Source organism: Danio aesculapii, chromosome 14 (genome assembly GCF_903798145.1).
Source record: "Danio aesculapii chromosome 14, fDanAes4.1, whole genome shotgun sequence".
Taxonomy (NCBI): Eukaryota; Metazoa; Chordata; class Actinopteri; order Cypriniformes; family Danionidae; genus Danio; species Danio aesculapii.
The window spans coordinates 17,485,465-17,505,002 of NC_079448.1; the positions used below are offsets into that span (position 1 = coordinate 17,485,465).

The 19,538-nt window shown below is 32.0% G+C and overlaps 1 protein-coding gene across 1 annotated transcript; it reads right to left on the bottom strand.

Annotated features, from left to right (window-relative positions):
- Positions 1–12,833: 12,833 nt before the first annotated feature.
- si:ch211-153b23.4 (uncharacterized protein LOC335392 homolog) lies at positions 12,834–19,271 on the bottom strand. The gene is made up of 9 exons (XM_056472942.1): positions 19,217–19,271; positions 18,753–18,866; positions 16,032–17,705; positions 15,588–15,687; positions 15,335–15,483; positions 14,460–14,572; positions 14,291–14,380; positions 14,085–14,207; positions 12,834–13,975 (listed from the first exon to the last, which is right to left on the bottom strand). Exons 1-9 carry the CDS (start codon positions 19,269–19,271, stop codon positions 13,763–13,765), a joined length of 2,631 nt encoding a protein of 876 aa, XP_056328917.1. The 3' UTR covers positions 12,834–13,762.
- Between the last annotated feature and the right edge of the window lie 267 nt (positions 19,272–19,538).

Below are 19,538 nucleotides of genomic sequence, written 5' to 3' on the forward strand. Positions count from 1 at the left end.
AAATTATGGATTTAGCTTGACATACCTAAATGCACTGGACCAGTTGTAAACAAATATTCCAAATACAGTTATATTTAATTAAGTTAAAATATTTAATTATATTTAATCAATAAGAATAATTTAAGACATGCATGGTGGCTGTGTGGAAAGATGAATATATGAGTAAATGCTGTTTTAAAAGGATGAATAAAACACTAACAGCTTAGGTAATAAACTGGTTTAAAGATGTGCAAATGGGGTGGTGGGAAAGTTAAGAGATACTTCATTTTTTTTTTAAATTCTGACTGTATAAAAGTTTAACTACAATCATGAATTAGCTTTTCCCACCACCTCCTGAAACTTGTTTATAAGTTTCACAAGTCAGCCCAGTAAACTACGGGGTGCCTCAAGGATCAGTTTTAGGCCCTTTGCTGTTTACAATGCTACCCCTGGGAGACATTATTAGAAGACTTGGGATCAGCTTTCACTGGTATGCAGATGATACTCAATTATATATTTCAACTAAACCTGACGAGATGTCTAAACTGTCTAAGCTAACTGAGGGTATTAAAGATGTTAAAGACTGGATGACCAATAATTATCTTCTTACAAAGTAAGCATTAGCTCTACTATAAAAGATCTGGGTGCCATATTAGACAGCAATTTAACTTTTAAAAATCATATATCCCATGTCACAAAAATTGCTTTATTTCATCTGAGAAATATCGCTAAGTTACGAAGTATGCTATCCATCTCAGATGCAGAAAAGCTAGTCCATGCTTTTATGACTTCTAGGCTGGACTACTGTAATGCACTGTTTGCTGGCTGCCCAGCATCCTCTATTTATAAACTTCAGCTAGTACAAAATGCAGATGCCAGAGTTCTTACCAGGTCTAGAAAATTTGATCACATCACCCCAATTTTATCCTCCTTACACTGGCTGCCTGGTAAGTTTCGTATTGAATTTAAAATATAGCTTCTTACCTACAAAGCTTTAAATAATCTTGCTCCTGTTTATCTAACCAACCTTTTGTCTTGCTACAATCCAACTCGCTCTTTAAGATCTCAAAACTCAGGGCTTCTGGTAGTAACTAGAATAGCAAAGTCGAGTAAAGGAGGTCGAGCCTTCTGATTTATAGCTCCTGAACTCTGGAATAGCCTTCCTGATAACGTCCGAGGCTCAGACACACTCTCCCAATTCAAAACTAGATTAAAGACCTATTTGTTTAGTAAAGCATACACTCAGTGCACCTCTTAGTGGGTTTCCACAAAGGTTTCTGCATCTTGTTTATATACACTATGAACAGCAGCTAGGCTAATTATTCTCTTTATTCTTCATTTCCACCTGGGGATACTCTTCCCGAGGCCCTCAGACTATGTAGAGTCACTGATTTGATCCAAGACTAAAGACGAGATTACCCCAAGGTTTCCATATCCTGGACCAGGCCGTATCCTGAGCAGCTACTGTGGTGGTCATGGAGGAGTGGATAACATGAGACCTGTGGCGCTCCAGGGACAAACGAGTCTTCGCTGAGGCCAGCTTCCAGCCTCCGCCGCTGAGACTGCAGCTCTGCACAAGATGTTTGGCCAGCGGAGAAATTAAAATGGTCGTGCCCAACTGAGTCTGGTTTCTCTCAAGGTTTTTTTTTCTTCACTTTCGCCAATTAGTGATGTTTTTTTCTCTCTTCGCTGTCGCCACTGGCTTGCATGGTTTGGGATCTGTAGAGCTGCGCATCGTTGGATTTGCTCTTCAGTGTTTGGACTCTCAGTAGTGATTATTAAACCACACTGAACTGAGCTAAACTGAACTGAACTTAAACACTACAAACTTAACTACACTGTTCCAATTTACTATGACCTTTTATGTGAAGCTGCTTTGACACAATCAACATTGTAAAAGCGCCGTACAAATAAGGGTGAATTGAATTAAATTGAAAAGTTTATAAAACTTCACTTGTAGGAAAAATTGATACTGAATATGTTTTACCAACAAATTAAAAAGCAACAGTTTTTACTTGGTTTATTTTCATTCAGACAGAGAGGGCAAATAAAAACTTGTTGACATACAAACAGCTTTAAAACAAACAGCTTTATATTATATTATATTATATTATATTATATTATATTATATTATATTATATTATATTATATTATATTATATTATATTATACATCTCAAATATAACACAGAATATCACAATATCAAAATGATATGATTGTTTTTAAAAGAAAATGTTTGCTTGAGGACGTTCTTTTTACTTTTGAGAGCTGTTTAAGAGAGAGCAGTGTATAAAATTGGCTTAACATAAAACGCCTACTGAATGAATACACAATTACATTATGGTTGAGTATTTACTGCTTAATATGTATTTCCTTTTTCCTCATTAACATTACAAAACTCTCTTATGAAAGCATGAATTTGAAAGAAATATTTTACACAGAAATTTATTTATCAAGAGTTACCATAAAACACTCTCCCAGCTTAGGTAATAAACTGGTTTCATGATGTGCATCCGGGGTGGTGAAGGGATTCTGGAAGTCAAAAGATACTTACTTTTATTTATTTATTTATTTGGTTACACTTTATTTTGATGGTCCATTTGAGTATTAGTAGACTGTCTGATTAATATCTGTTGATACTGCTCCTTCAACAGACATTTAACTGACTATAAGAAACTTTGCAAGTACATGTCAACTTACCCTAACCCTAACCATAACCACAACCTAACAGTCTGCCAATAATCTAATAATAATTAGTTGGCATGTAGATGCAATGTAATTAAATTCAACAAATGGATCATCAAAATTGTGTGACCATTTATTTTTATGCTCATTGTATAAAAGTGTGATTAGTGATGATAAATAGCCTTTTCAATTATCTCTACGTTCCTCCTGAAACTTTTTATAAAGCCTCACTTGTATGAACAATTGCAACGCAATCTTAATTTGTAACATTTCAATTTAGTGGCTAATTCTTATGAATTCGTTTGATCTCATTCGTACAGTTTAGTACGATTTGCTCATCACCCAATAATGGTTGGGTTTAGGGTGCTACGTCTTCTTTTTAAAATCGTACAGTTTTGTACGACTGAACTCGAATTCACCATTAAACTGATAAAACGTAAAATACTTACGTTTTCTTGTGAGGCTGAAAAATAAGTAAACGTTTTTACTTGATTTATTTTCATTCAGACAGTGAGGGCAAATAAAAACTTGTTGACATACAAACAACTTTAAATACGTTAGTCCAAAGACGTGCGGTATAGGATCAATTGAATTAGCTAAATTGGCCATAGTGTGTATTGTGTTTCCCAGAACTGGGTTGTGGTTGGAAGGGCATCCACTGCATAAAATATATGCCTGAATAGTTGGCAGTTCATTCCGCTGTGGCGACCTCTGAAAAAGAGACTAAGCCGAAGGAAAATTATTAAATGAACGAACTAATATTATATTAAACATATAGGCTAGCATGATGAAGTCACTCCACATCTCAAATACAATACAAAATTAACACAATATCAAGATGACATCAGATGGATTTCTTCATCTCACAAATTTCTGTTTAAAAGAAAATATTAGCTTGTCTTTTTATTTTCAAAGCTATTTAGGAGAGAGCAGTGCATAAAATTGGCTTAACTTAAAATACATATTAACACCTAGTTTATATCATGTTTAAATCTCTATTTCCTTTTTCGTCACAAATATTCCAAAACTCTGTTATGAAAGTATGTCAAGTGTAAAGAAGTGTCAAGATTTAAAGGAAATATTTTAGACAGAAACCTATTTATAAAACATTACCATATTGCCATGGTACGTGTGTATGATTCATGATTTCCTTTTAGTCATCTAAAAAACAAACAAACTCAACCATAATCAATTCAATTATAATTCCTAGGTTACGTTCCGTTCTATTATAATAGACACTTTGCTGATTAAACATAATCACTCAGATTAAACATAATTGCTCATAGCATCATAACTGCTTTCTCTTAATAGCAGCTTTTTACTGTAATTGTCATCCAGTCTTTGTCCATGGATGGAATTTCCAACCAGATACTCTTTTGTTATTCCTCCTCACGTTTTTTCAGACAATAAAAGCAAAGTATGCTGTTTCAAACCAGATACTGCTTTTTATGCTTCCCCCTTTCCTGTAAACATACACTCTAGACACCTGTCCCACTATGAAGCTTGGGTTACAGAGGGCAAGCTTCTCTCAGCTTTCACAACCACACGGAATCCTCAACAACATGATGAAAAGTTGCCAACTAGGACTATAGCAGTTTATAGCACACAATACTCTCTCAGTCACTGATATGGTGTGGAAAATGAGAGCTATAGTAACCCAAATTGCACTGTGGACAAACTCTCAGAGCCAAACGACTGTAAACAGGATGCTCTAGGACGTCCTGCCAATTGCATGAGACATCATGACAGAGTCTGAGAATTCAAAGAACAGGTTGTGCTGCCCATCATAGACAGCAGGCAAATAAACGGGCAGGGCTAGGTCATTGGTTCACCTCCTCAAAAACACCACATGAAAAATCAACACTTAAATAACCTGACACATCAGTCTTGCATTTTCATTGCGAGTTCCTGGAAAGGAGCTTCTTTATGCAAGAGATGCTGTCATAATTCACCCCATCATGGCTTTTGTTTAACTTGCATATTAGCATGTTTGAAAACAATGAGTCATTGTACGGTTAAAGTGCTAATTTTAAAGCCTTTTACTTCCTTCAGGTGAAATCCGACTCATGGTCCATTGGACTTCCTGTCAGTCAAACCGTAATTGAAAACAAAGCAAATCTAAAAATCTGTGAGGTGAGTTTACTGTTACTATACCATTAGTCTATAATTAATGTCAAGATTAGTTCCTCATTTTAGTTTGAGAACAAGGAAACAAGGCCCCCAAAAATGATTTCCTTCCAGAAAATACCTGAAATAAAAGCAAATTAAATGTGTGTTATTCATAAAGAGATTTTGCTAAAATAATTCCAAATAAATTTTATTTTTAGAATTTGTATAAATAAATCTTAGCTCTATGAAAACACACCTGACCTGATTCACCTCAAATGTTCATTATTGGGTAGTAAAAGTGTTGGATTAATTTAGAAAAAAAAAAAACGCTTCAGCTTGTTTCATCATAATAAAATAATAATAATAAAAAAGTATTACCAGGAATATATTAAGTAAAAAATATAATAAATATGTAAGTATCCCGTTGATCCAATAGTTCATTTTTTACTATGTATTTGGGAGTTAACATTATTATTAATTATCAATAAATGTAAATTATCAATGACATGAATAATAATATTAAATGGGAGCACTTTATAATATTGTTTCTGGTTGATTTCTTAACTACAATAGTTAACAAGTGAAATAAATAAAAATAAAAAAATCTTGTTTATACCTTTACTTATATGTTTGCTAATTCTGGCTTTTATTATTCACCTGTTCATCCTTGTAAAGTGATTTTGAAATATCAAACGTCTTATTGTTTTTATAATAGTCATTTAACCTGACGATACATGAGCTAATAATGAACATATTGCTTTAATTATTATTTAATTCATTCATTCATTTTCTATCGGCTTAATCTTTATTTCAGAGGTAATCACCAACTATTACACAATGAATGCCTTTCCAGCCACGACCCAGTACTGAGAAACATTCACACACACTCATACACTACGGCCAATTTAGTTAATCCAAATCACTTATAGTGAATGTCTTTGAATTGTGGGTGAACCCGGAGCACTTGGAGAAAACCCACGCGAACACCGGGAGAACATGCAAACTCCACACAGAAATGCCAACTGGCCATCCAGGACTTGTGAGGTGACAGCCACCATGCCACCCCTGATTCATCAAAATAAAAGAAAAAAAAGTAATTATTTAAAAGTAATATATTAAGTTAAAAAAAATGTTAAAACAATTTTTTAAATAATATAATATATTATATACACTGACTACAGTTGAAATCAGAATTATTAGCTACGCCCTTTTTTTTTTTTTTTAATTATTTCCAAAAGATTGTTAACATAGCAAGGAGATTTTCACAGGATGTCTGATAATATTTTTTTCTTCTGAAGAAAGTCTTATTTGTATTATATATATATATATATATATATATATATATATATATATATATATATATATATATATATATATATATATATATATATATTTATATATATATATATATATATATATATATATATATATATATATATATATATATATATATATATATATATATATATATATATATATATATAACACGTTGATCCAATGGTTAATTTTTACAGTGTATTTGGGAGTTAACATACAGTATTATTACTTATTACCAAACATGTATTACCAATAAATGTAAATTCTCAATAACATAAATCAATTATAACAGATGATAACAAATTAAATTGGATCACTTTAAAATAATGTTCCATTTGTTTACTTAACTACATTAGCTAACAAGTAAAACATAAAAGTATATAAATATAAAGGAATTGTTAATCTTAATTCTAGCTTGTACCTTTACTAATACATTTGCTAATACTCACTTTTATTATTCATCTGTTCATCCTTGTAAAGTGGTTTTGAAGTCATTTAACCTGACAAGCTATTCATGAACCTATTCCTGACAAGCTATTCATTTCTTTAACTAGTTAACACAAAGTTAAAATAAACATACTTGTAAAGAAATTATTTATCTTGTTTTAAAGTTTAAAAGTTTGTACCTTCACTAATAAATAATGTAAATCAAAACTTTACATTTGTCAATAAAGCTGAAATAACATGAAATAATAAATGTCTGTTATTGAATTAACTAACTGTACTAAATGTTATTTTCTTTGTATAATGGATGTTAATATCTTACAACCTAATATAGAAGTCACTGCTCAATATCAAACATTAGAAAAATTAGATTGCATAACACACTAGTTCCCAGTTCCTTGAAAAACGTTTTAATGTCATAACAAAGAAACTATTTTGAAAGTTTGCCAACATGACAATGCATACTATCCATCTGACCTATCCACATTTTTCTACAGCTAAGCATAATCATCGCTCAGCTTACATTGAGTTTTTTCTGGTTTCATTGTGTAATAATTTGTCATAAGAATGAAGGAAGTAGACTGAAGGAAGAAATCTTAATACAAATGTATAACGTGTCTGGTTAATAGGGGTGAAAAAATAAACAATAATTAAACATTCAACAAAATAAAAATGAATCATTTGTCACATGCCTCAGTGCTGACGGAAGTCGTTTAATTTTAAACAAGATAGGGTCAAGTGTGCCGACAAATAGCATCAAGGTGCTCACGGTGACCTAAATTCGATTCCTGACTCAAGGTCCTTTGCCAATCCTTGATCATTTTCCACTCTCTGCTCCCCATGAGTTTCTCTCAATTCTTTACACTGTTCTATCCATTAAAGGTTAAAAACCCCTAAGAAAAAAGATGTAAAAGAAAGGGTCTGATGATGCTTATAATATTTATTTACATTAAAAATTCCCATACTATGTTGACAGAATCAAAAGCCAGTAATAACCGATAAATAATTGGTAAATAATAAAAGTTACTGTTAGGTAAGCAGTGTTTTAAATTAAGGTCAGAAACGTATTTTTAAGTTATATTTTTTAAAATCCACAATTATTTTTATTATATTATTATTTTATATATATTTTCCAGCACTGGGTTGCAGCTTGAAGGGCATTAACTGTGTAAAACATATGCTGGAATAGTTGATGGTTCATTCCACTGTGGCGACCCCTGAAATAAATCAGAGGTTAAGCCAAAGGAAAATTAATGAATAAATATTATTTTTATTATATATATATATATATATATATATTTGAAATTTTTATATTTTCATCAGATTAAAAGCATAAAACATGTGCTGGTAATACTTCACATAACGATTCCATTAATAAAAATAAGTTAAAGTTAGATAAAATAGTAACATGAACAAACAGTTAAAAATACTGTAATTAATGTATTTTTAACTGTTTGTTCATGTTACTATTTTATCTAACTTTAACTTATTTTTATTAATGGAATCGTTATGTGAAGTATTTATTCATCTTTGTGGTAATTAAAAATACAGTTGTTTATTGCACATTACACTGTCAAGCTCACTGTTAGCCAGCACTCACTTTAGGGGACTTACACCTACCTAACTTTAAATTGTAATAGATATTGACCCCAGTAAGCTACAAACACATGCATTATGTATCGTTATGTATCATTGGAAAGAAGACACTTTAGGCTTTACTGTGGTAAAAGGGGAAGTTTTATGCTCAAAAATATTAAAAGTTATACATTGTGAAGTCATGAGAAAAAAAAATTGGGTAACACTTTATAATAACTACACGCTATGAACCATTTATTAAGCATTAGCAAATAGCGAATTCATTATCTGTTAAGCATTAGCTCTACATTAATAGATGTTAGTAAGCAGTTTATAACTGCAGCTATAAATGCTGTATTCTTGACTTACAACCACATTTATAATGTGGTTAATAATTGTACTTTCATACGTTGTTAATGATTTATTTTTCATTAATTTATTATGTATTACATTATTTACAAACCAGTTATTTAAGCATAGTGGGTTGATAATTCAGAATGCGTTAGTAAATGAGTAATTAACTATTAAAATCAACATTTATAATTCTTATTATTCAGGCATATACTAATAGTAAATTTGTGTGTTAATAAATGCTTTATTAACTCAACTTCATCCAGTTCTGTGACATAATCTAAAGTGAGGACTATTTATGCTTTATAAATCACTTATGAATGAAAATTAAAGGGTCAGTTAAATTCTAAACAGGAAAAAAGAACATAAACGATATTATTCATTCCTATTTGTTTAAAGATACACAAATGAAACTGTACTTCAAATGAAAAACAAATCTTTGCAACCTTATCTAAAATAAAATTACTGTACAGTTCAAACATTGCATCTTATTATATTGTTAAATTATTATATTGTTGTTGTTTTATCCAATTGTATGTCGTATTTTTACACTTCTGTTATTCAGCAATGTTTAAACTTTACTGTAATTTTACTTTTTAGATAAGATTGCAAAGATTATTGTTCATTTGATACCAAGCCTTTAATTGTGATTTATAAGGGATTTGTAAAGCATAAACTGTCCTCACTTTAGATTAGGTCTCAAAATTTAGTAATGAAAAATGAATCATTCACAAAGTATGAAAGTACAAGTATTAAGCACAGTATAAATGTGGTTTTAAGTCAAGATTACAGTATTTGTAGCTGCAGTTATAAACTGCTTACTAACATCTATTAATTAGCTAACATCTACTTATTAATGTAGAGTCAATGCATAACAAATAATGAATTCACTAGATGCTAATGCTTGGTAAATGATTTATAGTGTGTAGTTATTATAAAGTGTTACCAAAAATGGTATTGTAGTCAGTATTTGTTTTTCCATATACAAACACAGGAAAACATTAATGTGATGTCCTAGAAAAAAATATAACTAATGTTAATCAATTTTGGATTTTAATTATCGGTTAGTATATTTTGAACTACAGTATGATCAATAAATTCATGAAATTTTGTACATATTTAGTTCATGTTATTAAATACATGGACTAACGTTAATAAATGGAACTTGATAGCAAAATGTGACCATTCATATTATAACAAGGTAAAAATAAGCTCCAGTCCTTTTTTATGTCTAAAGCCATGAATCATAAGTGTAGACAACTGTTTGCAATATGAAAAGCCTGTTCCAAGTCATTGCTTGATGATGATCATACAAAATTTTAGTAGGATCATACTAAATTTGAAACATTTAAGGATATAACAGTATTTGTTTAGTTTATTTAGTTACACTCTGTAAGATCTATAAAAGGTAAAGAGTTACCCAACAGAAAACAGAGATCTCAATGTTCAGTACCAGTGATGGTAAGTCAATGCTTTTTAAATACCAGTGGACCATTTTGAGTAAAAAATTAACCCCATGTCACAAAACAGCAAAAAAATAAAAATAAAATAAAAAAGGACCTCAGTACTCCAACAGGCATATACATTTGAAGTCAAAACAGTTAGCCCTTCTGTGATTGTTTTTTTTTTTTCAAATATTTCCCAAATGATGTTTAACAGACCAAAAAATATTCCTCAGTATTTACTGTAATATTTTTATATCTGGAGAAAGTCTTATTTGTTTTATTTCTAGAATATTGTTTATAGAATAAATTTTTAATTTTAAATGTTCAATTTTAATAGCTTTGACTTCAACTGTATGTTTTAAAAAGCTGAGTGGTTTTTCTTTTTTTAAATATTTCCCAAATGATGTTTAACAGAGCAAGGAGATTTTCACAGTATGTCTGATAATATTTTTTCTTCTGGAGAAAGCCTTATTTGTTTTATTTCAGCTAGAATAAAAAAAAAAAACATTTTAAGGTCAAAATTATTAGCCCTTTTAAGCTATGTTTATAAGCTTTATATGGTTTAATAAGTCAGAGGAGCTAATAATTCTGACTTCAACTGTATATATATATACATATATATATATATATATATATATATATATATATATATATATATATATATATATATATATATATATATATATATATATATAAATAAAATTTATATATATATTATATATATATAAAACACGTTGATCCAATGGTTAATTTTTACAGTGTATTTGGGAGTTAACATACAGTATTATTACCAAACATGTATTACCAATAAATATAAATTCTCAATAACATAAATCAATAATAACAGATGATAACAAATTAAATTGAATCACTTTAAAATAATGTTCCATTTGTTTACTTAACTACCTTAGCTAACAAGTAAAACATAAAAGTATATAAATATAAAGGAATTGTTAATCTTAATTCTAGCTTGTACCTTTACTAATACATTTGCTATTACTCACTTTTATTATTCATCTGTTCATCCTTGTAAAGTGGTTTTGAAGTCATTTAACCTGACAAGCTATTCGTGAACCTATTGCTTTAACTAGTTAACACAAAGTTAAAATAAACATACTTGTAAAGAAATTATTAATCTTTTTTTAAAGTTTAAAAGTTTGTACCTTCACTAATAAATAATGTAAATCAAACTTTACTTCTTTACATTTGTCAATAAAGCTGAAATAACATGAACTAATAAATGTCTGTTATTGAATTAACTAACTGTACTAAATGTTATTTTCTTTGTATAATGGATGTTAATATCTTAAAACCTAATATAGAAGTCACTGCTCAATATCAAACATTAGAAAAATTAGATTGCATAACACATTAGTTCCCAGTTCCTTGAAAAAAGTTTTAATGTCATAACAAAGAAATTATTTTGAAAGTTTGCCAACATGACATTGCATACTATCCATCTGACCTATCCACATTTTTCTACAGCTAAGCATAATCATCGCTCAGCTTACATTGTGTTTTTTCTGGTTTCATTGTGTAATAATTTGTCATAAGAATGAAGGAAGTAGACTGAAGGAAGAAATCCTAAAATAAAAAAAAAAAATCTTTGTGCACTTAATACAAATGTATAACGTGTCTGGTTAATAGGGGTGAAAAAATAAACAATAATTAAACATTCAACAAAATAAAAACGAATCATTTGTCACATGCTTCAGTGCTTACTGAAGTCGTTTAATTTTAAACAAGAAAGGGTCTGATAGCCTAGTGGTTAAGTGCACCGACATATAGCATCAAGGTGCTCACGGTGACCCAAATTCGATTCCTGACTCAAGGTCCTTTGCCAATCCTTCCCCACTCTGTGCTCCTCATGAGTTCCTCTCAATTCTTTACACTGTTCTATCCATTAAAGGTTACACTCTGTAAGATTTATAAAAGGTAAAGAGTTACCCAACAGAAAACAGACATCTCAATGTTCAGTACGCAATGACAGTAAGTCAATACTTTTTAAAAAACCAGTGGACCATTTTAAAGACATCTGGGGTAAAAAAATTTACCCCATGTCATAAAACAGCAAAAAAAAATAATAATAAATAAAGACCTCAGTACTCCACAGGCATATACATTTGAAGTCAAAATAATTAGCCCTCCTGTGATTTTTATTTTTTCAAATATCTCCCAAATGATGTTTAACAGACCAAATAATTTTCCTCAGTATTTACTGTAATATTTTTATATCTGGAGAAAGTCTTATTTGTTTTATTTCTAGAATATTGTTTATAGAATAAAATCAGTTTTTAATTTGAATACTTTTGACTTCAACTGTATGTTTTAAAAAGCTGAGTGGTTTTACTTAATTGTTTTTATTTATTTATTTTTTTAAGAATTGATGTAGAAAGTACTCATTATTTTTTAATTCTTGTCTGTATGTTTAAAATAGATTTTCACCTGTAACATTTTCTGCATCGCAGAATCATTTTTATCAGTGTATTTTAAAGATACATGTGATTGAAGTCCACAGGTTTCAAGCAGTCAAAAGAGAGGAAAGGGATGATTTCAGCAAGGTCAAGCATTTCCAAAATCACTTCTCATCAAAACATATACAGTGCTCAGTATAAATTAGTACACCCCATTTTAAAAATGAATATTTGAATCCATTTCTCAGTGAATATGGGTAATATACATTGGTGCATTTGAACAAAACAGATTTATTAAACATAAATATATAAATAATATTTTTAATATTTTTAGTCACAGAACATCTTTAGAAATGAAAAAATAATGCATTTAAATTCATGCAAAATACTGCAAAAAAAAAAAAAAAAAACTCTTACAAACTACAACATTTAAATAAAACATTATATATTTTTTGTTTCTTTTGATTTTTGCTATTTTATTTTTACATTTTTATTTAATATTTTTTCCTAACATGTAAACTTGGGGTACTCATTTTTGAACCATTATTGTAAGTTATTTTGTCAGATTAGCTCCAGATTTGGCTACAGTACTGACTAAACTAATGTATATGCACAAATATAATATTGTAAAGAATCCCATAGAAAATATTAATTTAAATAAGTTTGTGGGGGTGTACTCATATATATGCAGAGCACATATGCTTATTGGTATGCAGTCCTTCAGTATGAATTCATGTAATTTTACTCACATTGATGTATATATTCCTTTGTCATTAATGACCCAATTATTAAAATAAAGTGTCAAAACAAACAAATAAACAATCATTCATTTTTTTTTCAGTTTAGTCCCTTTAAATAAACAATCAAACAAACAAAACATTGAATAGCTTCAGATATAGGAGACCCCTAACTGGTGCTAATGTCACAGCATTTGACTATGTCTTTATTTGGCTGTATTTACTGTATTAGTGTTGCTAAGCACACACAATATAATAATGTATATGACTTTTACTGTTCTCTGCATGACTTTGAATATGAACTCAGGTAAACACTGTAAGCATGAATCTTTTCAATATTTATACAAGGCTATATATCACAAAAATAATACAACACATTAATTATACAGCATAAATAATTTACACAATTTTACAGTTTAATATTTTATAAAAAAAAAAAAAAGTAGAAAAGTATTTACTAGTACCATAATGGCCAACACACAATAAGAAATATGTTATTCACATCTACTTATACAGTATTTATCCCTATGTACATCTTTATTTTCAATCACATAATTACAAATACTCTTAATAAACCAGTGCAATTTCCTTGTTTCTTGACCAATTTCTCTGAAATATCTGGTGTCAGGTTAACAGCTGTACTGTACAATTTAAAATGGGATCATCCAATGATTAAAATGCATAACACTTAAAGAGTTTGAAACCATCTATAAAGTCTCATCTTGCTCCATATGGTCATCTTGGCTGAAGTCCAAAGAGCTCTCTGATTCCACAGGTGTCACATGACCACACCCAGAGTCTGACAAGCTGGTCTGAGAAACCGCAAGATCTCTGTGTGGATCTGCAATATCTGTCTCAAAAGCGCTATTCAGTTCACCATGCATGTGCTTTTTCTGAATCTCCTCAAAGATCTGAAGAACCTTTGGAAAAATCACAACAAACAGATTCCCTGTTAACTCCAGATAGTTTGCATTTATATACATATATGATCACCTTGTGATTTTGTTATGTTATATTTTGTCATGTTACCTTAGATTTGGGAATTAGACCAACACGGAAAAATCCAATCTGGCCACTCTCGATTTTGGTGCAGTCTACTACTGTGGAAGCAATGTTCTCTGGTGATGGCCCATCACAAAGCACTCCATCTACCTGTAAGGTATAGGCAATACTATTTCAATTCTCTAATTAGTATTTATTTATTTATTTTATCAAAAAGTACACCACTTTCGTACCTTGTCACCAAGCTTTGCATAAACTTGATTATGATGGGTAGTATCAGCCTCACCAGTGGGATTAGCTGATGTGACTGCGATGGGACCCACCTATAAAACAAGAATGCATGATTTATACTGTACCTCGCTATTGCAAAGCCCAATATTAGCAAACAATAACATCACCTACTGCATTTATGAGGTGTGTAGCAACAGTGCAGTCTGGGTTTCTGATGGCTATACTCTGCGGTGTGCCAATATATTTTGATGAGTCACCCAGTCCAAAGAATTCCATCCATGGAGCTAAGATTAAATAATGATATATTGATTAAATTCCACAATCCAGGCTCATTCTGAACACGTACCCCTATATACATTTCTGGAAAGAGCAAAATATGTCCTAGGAGCTATGTTTTTTTGCAGTTTTTGTTTTCGCCAATCTGCCAAAGGCCGCTGTGCATGCTTTTTCAGATTTCAAATTCTCTCGCGATTGCCATTCGTGCCTACTGTTCTCACGTAAATCCACCAGAGGCCACTGTCGGCTGACTGACTGACTGACCAACCGACAGATTCCCTCACCCACCCCCTTCTCTAAACCCAACCACAGTGTTTTCAAAAGCAATCCAGAAAAAGAAAAGCCTTTACGGCAGCCTGATTTTTACCACGTCTTCAGATTTTACCACATTCTCACTCTGTTATTTACTTGTTTATTACTTTCTGGAACCGTTCTTCAATGGACTAGAACCTTGTTGTTGCAGTCAACTCTGCTCTGCGTCTCAAGTCCGTCAACGTACGTGTTGGACTACCGGACAAACTGGTAACAGCAGAAAAGCCGTCCATAAAGACGTAAGCGGTCAGCTGGGATGCTCCAAAAAGAAACGGTGTGTCATACCCCCGTAGCATTCGTTTTAAAGTTGAAATGCAGCCATACTTAGCTCTGACTACATAATCCGTGATCTCCAGAAATGTATATAGGGCTACATTTTCAGAATGAGCCAATGTTGCAATTCTGCATCATTTTGTAAAAAAAAATATCAGGTTCAGTGTGAAAATTACACTACTTACCTCTAGCTATAACCAAGCTAATGGAAGATGGCCAAGCAGCTTCCATAAAGTCCCATAGAATAGGGCTGATCTGTTTTCTGACTGGCTCTAGCTGCTTTATTGATGCAACCCATAAGGACATGGGTCTTTCTTTGGCCTGCTTCTTTACACTATAAAGGTGTGAGTAGATGGTTAGTGACAACACTGGAGCAACCACAACTAAATATTCTTCTTAAAATTTGGGCTTTAAATGACAACAGGGAAATGATCTGACCTATATGCCTTTTCAACAGCTTGTGGGCGATTGCAGGCTGCCACAAGAACATAGACAGTGTCTGTGGGCATTCCACATATTCCCCCATTCTTCATGATCTCTGTCATAAAATAATGGGAAATGTATTGGTTAAACATATTCATGTATACGCAAACAGTTTTGCCAATAGATATTAGTCAGGGTTTTGAAAATGACTGAACTTTATACAGAGCATTCCACAATAAGAGTGTAATGCCATATTCCCTGACTAAGTTCTATAGTGTAAATCAGTGTTCAGGAAAGTTACTTTTAAAAGTAATATATTCAAATCTTGAGTAAAAAAAATAACTAAATTACACTTTAAGCAAGTGTTTTTTTTTTTTACTTGACTGTGCGTAAGATTATAATATACTTTTAAAAGTAACTTTCCCCAACACTCGTTCAATTTTTGCTACACTTACTGACCTGCGATCTGATGAACTGATGTGGACCTCCTGGCTGAAAGGTGAGGGCAACTGTCTTTGCCTCCTCCAAAGCCACTCAGCTTGATGAAAGGATCACCGAGTGGTAGTTGTGGACTTTTAAAGATGGAGTTGAAAATACTGGCCAAAAACATATAGAAGCTGACAAGCCCAACAATTATGGTCACACCGATATCATAGCCGTAGGGCAGTGCACCCACTGCATCCAGTAAGAAGCTTATGAGGATGAGCTGGAAAGTGAATGTATAGATAAACCAAGCCTTGCTGAGAAACATCGACCCAGCAGTCACCAGTACATTGAAGAGCATGAAACTGATGATTCCTACTGCTAGGTGAAGGCCACGCACATCACCATAGAGGCCGCCGAAGCGTGTCAGTCCCCACACTGTCCACATGATACCATAAAGAACGAAAGTCGTGCTCTCTAGGGTCTTTCCTCGAGCAAAGGCAACAGAACCACATATTAAGTGCAACACACCACCAGAAACTACTGTCCAAGGTAGGATGAGAATGGCTAAGGGGTTTCCACTAGAAAGTGAAGCTGTAATTGAAAAGGCAGCCAGGACACTGCAGCCATGGCCCAACACTTCAGCGTCTGCATATTTGGAGTAGCCCAGATAGGGAGCATGCAGATTTTTGTCATGGGTATGTAGGACAAATTTATTACTACGACTAAACAGGTTCTTAATGAACCCTGCACCTGTAGGTATCTTACTTGTGGATGCCATGTTAAAAAGGGTTACAAAAAGCACAAAAGAAGACATAACAAAAATGGCAGCCTGAACACCTTGCGTTCCTCTCTGAAAGAAGCTCTGGGGTTCAGCTGCAACTGCTATGCAGTATGCAACAAAGAATAGTTGGTATATGGTATTGACAAATCCCCCGTGCAGGCTAAACAAAGCCAGAATGAAAAACAGCACAGAGAATACAACTGGAAAAGGCACTTGAGAATAGGGAACCTGGTTTGTTAGGTGCACTACTAACGCAGTGTATCCTTCAGTGAAATGAAGAATCGATGTGAAGCCGTAAAAAGTGGCTGCCAGGTTGTCCATAGATCTATAGCTCTGAACACACACACACAGCTGAAAGACACCAGCGGTCCACAGCCATGGCACATGACCAGAGAAAAGAGTAGGGACAACACCAAGCAGAACACAGGCTAGCACACAAGCTGACAACAAATTCATGATTATCCCAATTATCACAACAGCGTTGGCATGTCGACCCTGTAACTGTTTGTTATCTTTGTTAAATGTTCCAGGTAGCTGAATCTTTCTTTTTGTAATGTAAGACAACAAGCGACCACTTCCAAAGTATGCACCCACAATACAGACCAGCAGATAGCAGACGGCAGTAGCTGCCTTTCCGAAGGCCAGATCCGCAAGGCCAGCAATCTGGTGGGCACACGCTAAACATATGGTGAGGGCAATGAATGACAGGACAACCTCATGACACACAACAGCCACAATACAAATAACAAGCAGTGCTAGTGTGAAAGCTGCAAGACCTGGCACCATAGCATCTCTCAGTCCTTTTTGGCCATTTATTATATTTTCACCTGCAAGTATGTAAACTAAACCTGAACCACACCACAAGGCAGACACTGTCAGGCACAAACTACCAAAGAGTACATTGTGGGACTTGCTACGTCGTAAACCTGAGAGACAGAGAATAAAAAAAAAAGTCATTTACATGGAGGACATACAGTTGAAGTCAGAATTATTAGCCCATATTTATTTTTTTCCCCAATTTCTGTTTAACCGAGAGAAGATTTTTTCTAAACACATTTCTAAACATGATAGTTTTAATAACTCATTTCTAATAACTGATTTATTTTATCTTTGCCATGATGACAGTAAATACTATTTGACTAGATATTTTTCAAGACACTTCTATACAGCTTAAAGTGACATTTAAAGGCTTAACTAGGTTAATTAGGTTAACTAGGCAGGTTAAGGTAATTAGGCAAGTAATTGTATAACGATGGTTTGTTTAGTAAATAATCAAAAATTATAATAATTTTGTCCTTAATTTTGGGCTAATAATTTTGTCCTTAAAAAAGTGTTTACATTTTTTTAAAAATAAAACAAATAAGACTTTCTCCAGAAAAAAAAAATATTATCAGACATACTGGAAATTTTCCTTGCTCTGTTAAACATCATTTGGAAAATATTTAAAAAAGAAAAAAAAATTCAAATGAGGGCTAATAATTCTGTCAACTGTAAGCAAACAAGTGAATTCATGTATTTATTATAAGAGCACCATAAAACAAGTTTAAAGATTAAGTGTTTAATTTTTGAGGCATTACCACCACCACCAGAAGAATAACTGACATAAACAACAAACAGACCACCCCCCCCCCCACCACCACCCTAAAACAGACTTTAAATACAATGCAAATATATTGCATTAAAATATAAATATAAAAATATATATATATATATATATATATACACATTAAAGTTATATGTTAATGTGAAGCAAATTTGTTGCTTTTTCGTGACTAATATGGTGACAATATTTTTGTTAAAACATTTGAAAGTGTCTGTTAATAGTATTTTTGTAAATTAATCAATAATCGCCACAATATTTTACTCTCTGATTAAAAAGTAAGTTTATGTAAATGCGATAAAGATTTTATTTGTATATAAAATCTTATGTGGTTTATTGGCGTCAAAAAGTGAATGTGAAACACATACAGTACCTGAATAAGCCAGCAGAGCAGCAAATATGAGAAGCAGAATTCCTAAAGCTGTGTCTTTGATCAGGGATTTGTCTGGCGAGCTCGCATAGTTGTTTACCAGTAACAACAACGAACCTATTAGAACAGTACCGTTATTATTATAAGCCCAATTAGTTAATCAAGTAATTATAATTATAAGTAATTATATATAATTATAATTATTCAAGTCTGTTAATATATTAAATACATAATATACTAAGTATATACACATAATAAACTAAGTATTACAATATGCAAGAATATATTGCTAACTGTAAAACATTTACAATAAATATTCGCATTTTAAAATCCAGTTACATCCCAAAACTACTTTTTAAAATTATTTTAAAAGGCTAAATAGCATTTTTAATTATTTAAAAAATCATTCGAAATAAACAACTAATCAAAATAATCATAACTTTCTTCATTTATTTTAAGAAACCTACCCCCAGATATTCCCAGAATGCCAATGGATAAGTGTAATGATTCAGTGTCCGCCATCCTCAATTTTGACGCTCTTCAAACTCTCGCTTAGCTTTATACACACTGCTGACGTTATGCATGCTGATGTCAGATACGCCCTTTCTAAAAAGGCCCTTTATTTCCTGCTTTCCTGGTATAGCGAACTTGAAATACTTTTCTAAATGAATTCGTGTAATAAATATATCATTTCAGTCATTTAACACATTTAAACCTGTACTGACTAAGGTGTTTTAGGCTGTTTTTATATTAATTCAAACGTAGCCTGAATGAACATATAATATACAG

What these genes read in the sequence shown, in the direction of transcription:
- si:ch211-153b23.4 (XM_056472942.1), bottom strand. Translation starts at nt 19,271, where the DNA reads ATGGCGGACACTGAATCATTACACTTATCCATTGGCATTCTGGGAATA. An exon ending in GCTGTTGAAAAGGCATATAG is followed by an intron (nt 15,484 to 15,587) that starts GTCAGATCATTT and finishes ACACCTTTATAG; the next exon opens with TGTAAAGAAGCAGGCCAAAG. An exon ending in ATGCAAAGCTTGGTGACAAG is followed by an intron (nt 14,208 to 14,290) that starts GTACGAAAGTGG and finishes TATACCTTACAG; the next exon opens with GTAGATGGAGTGCTTTGTGA.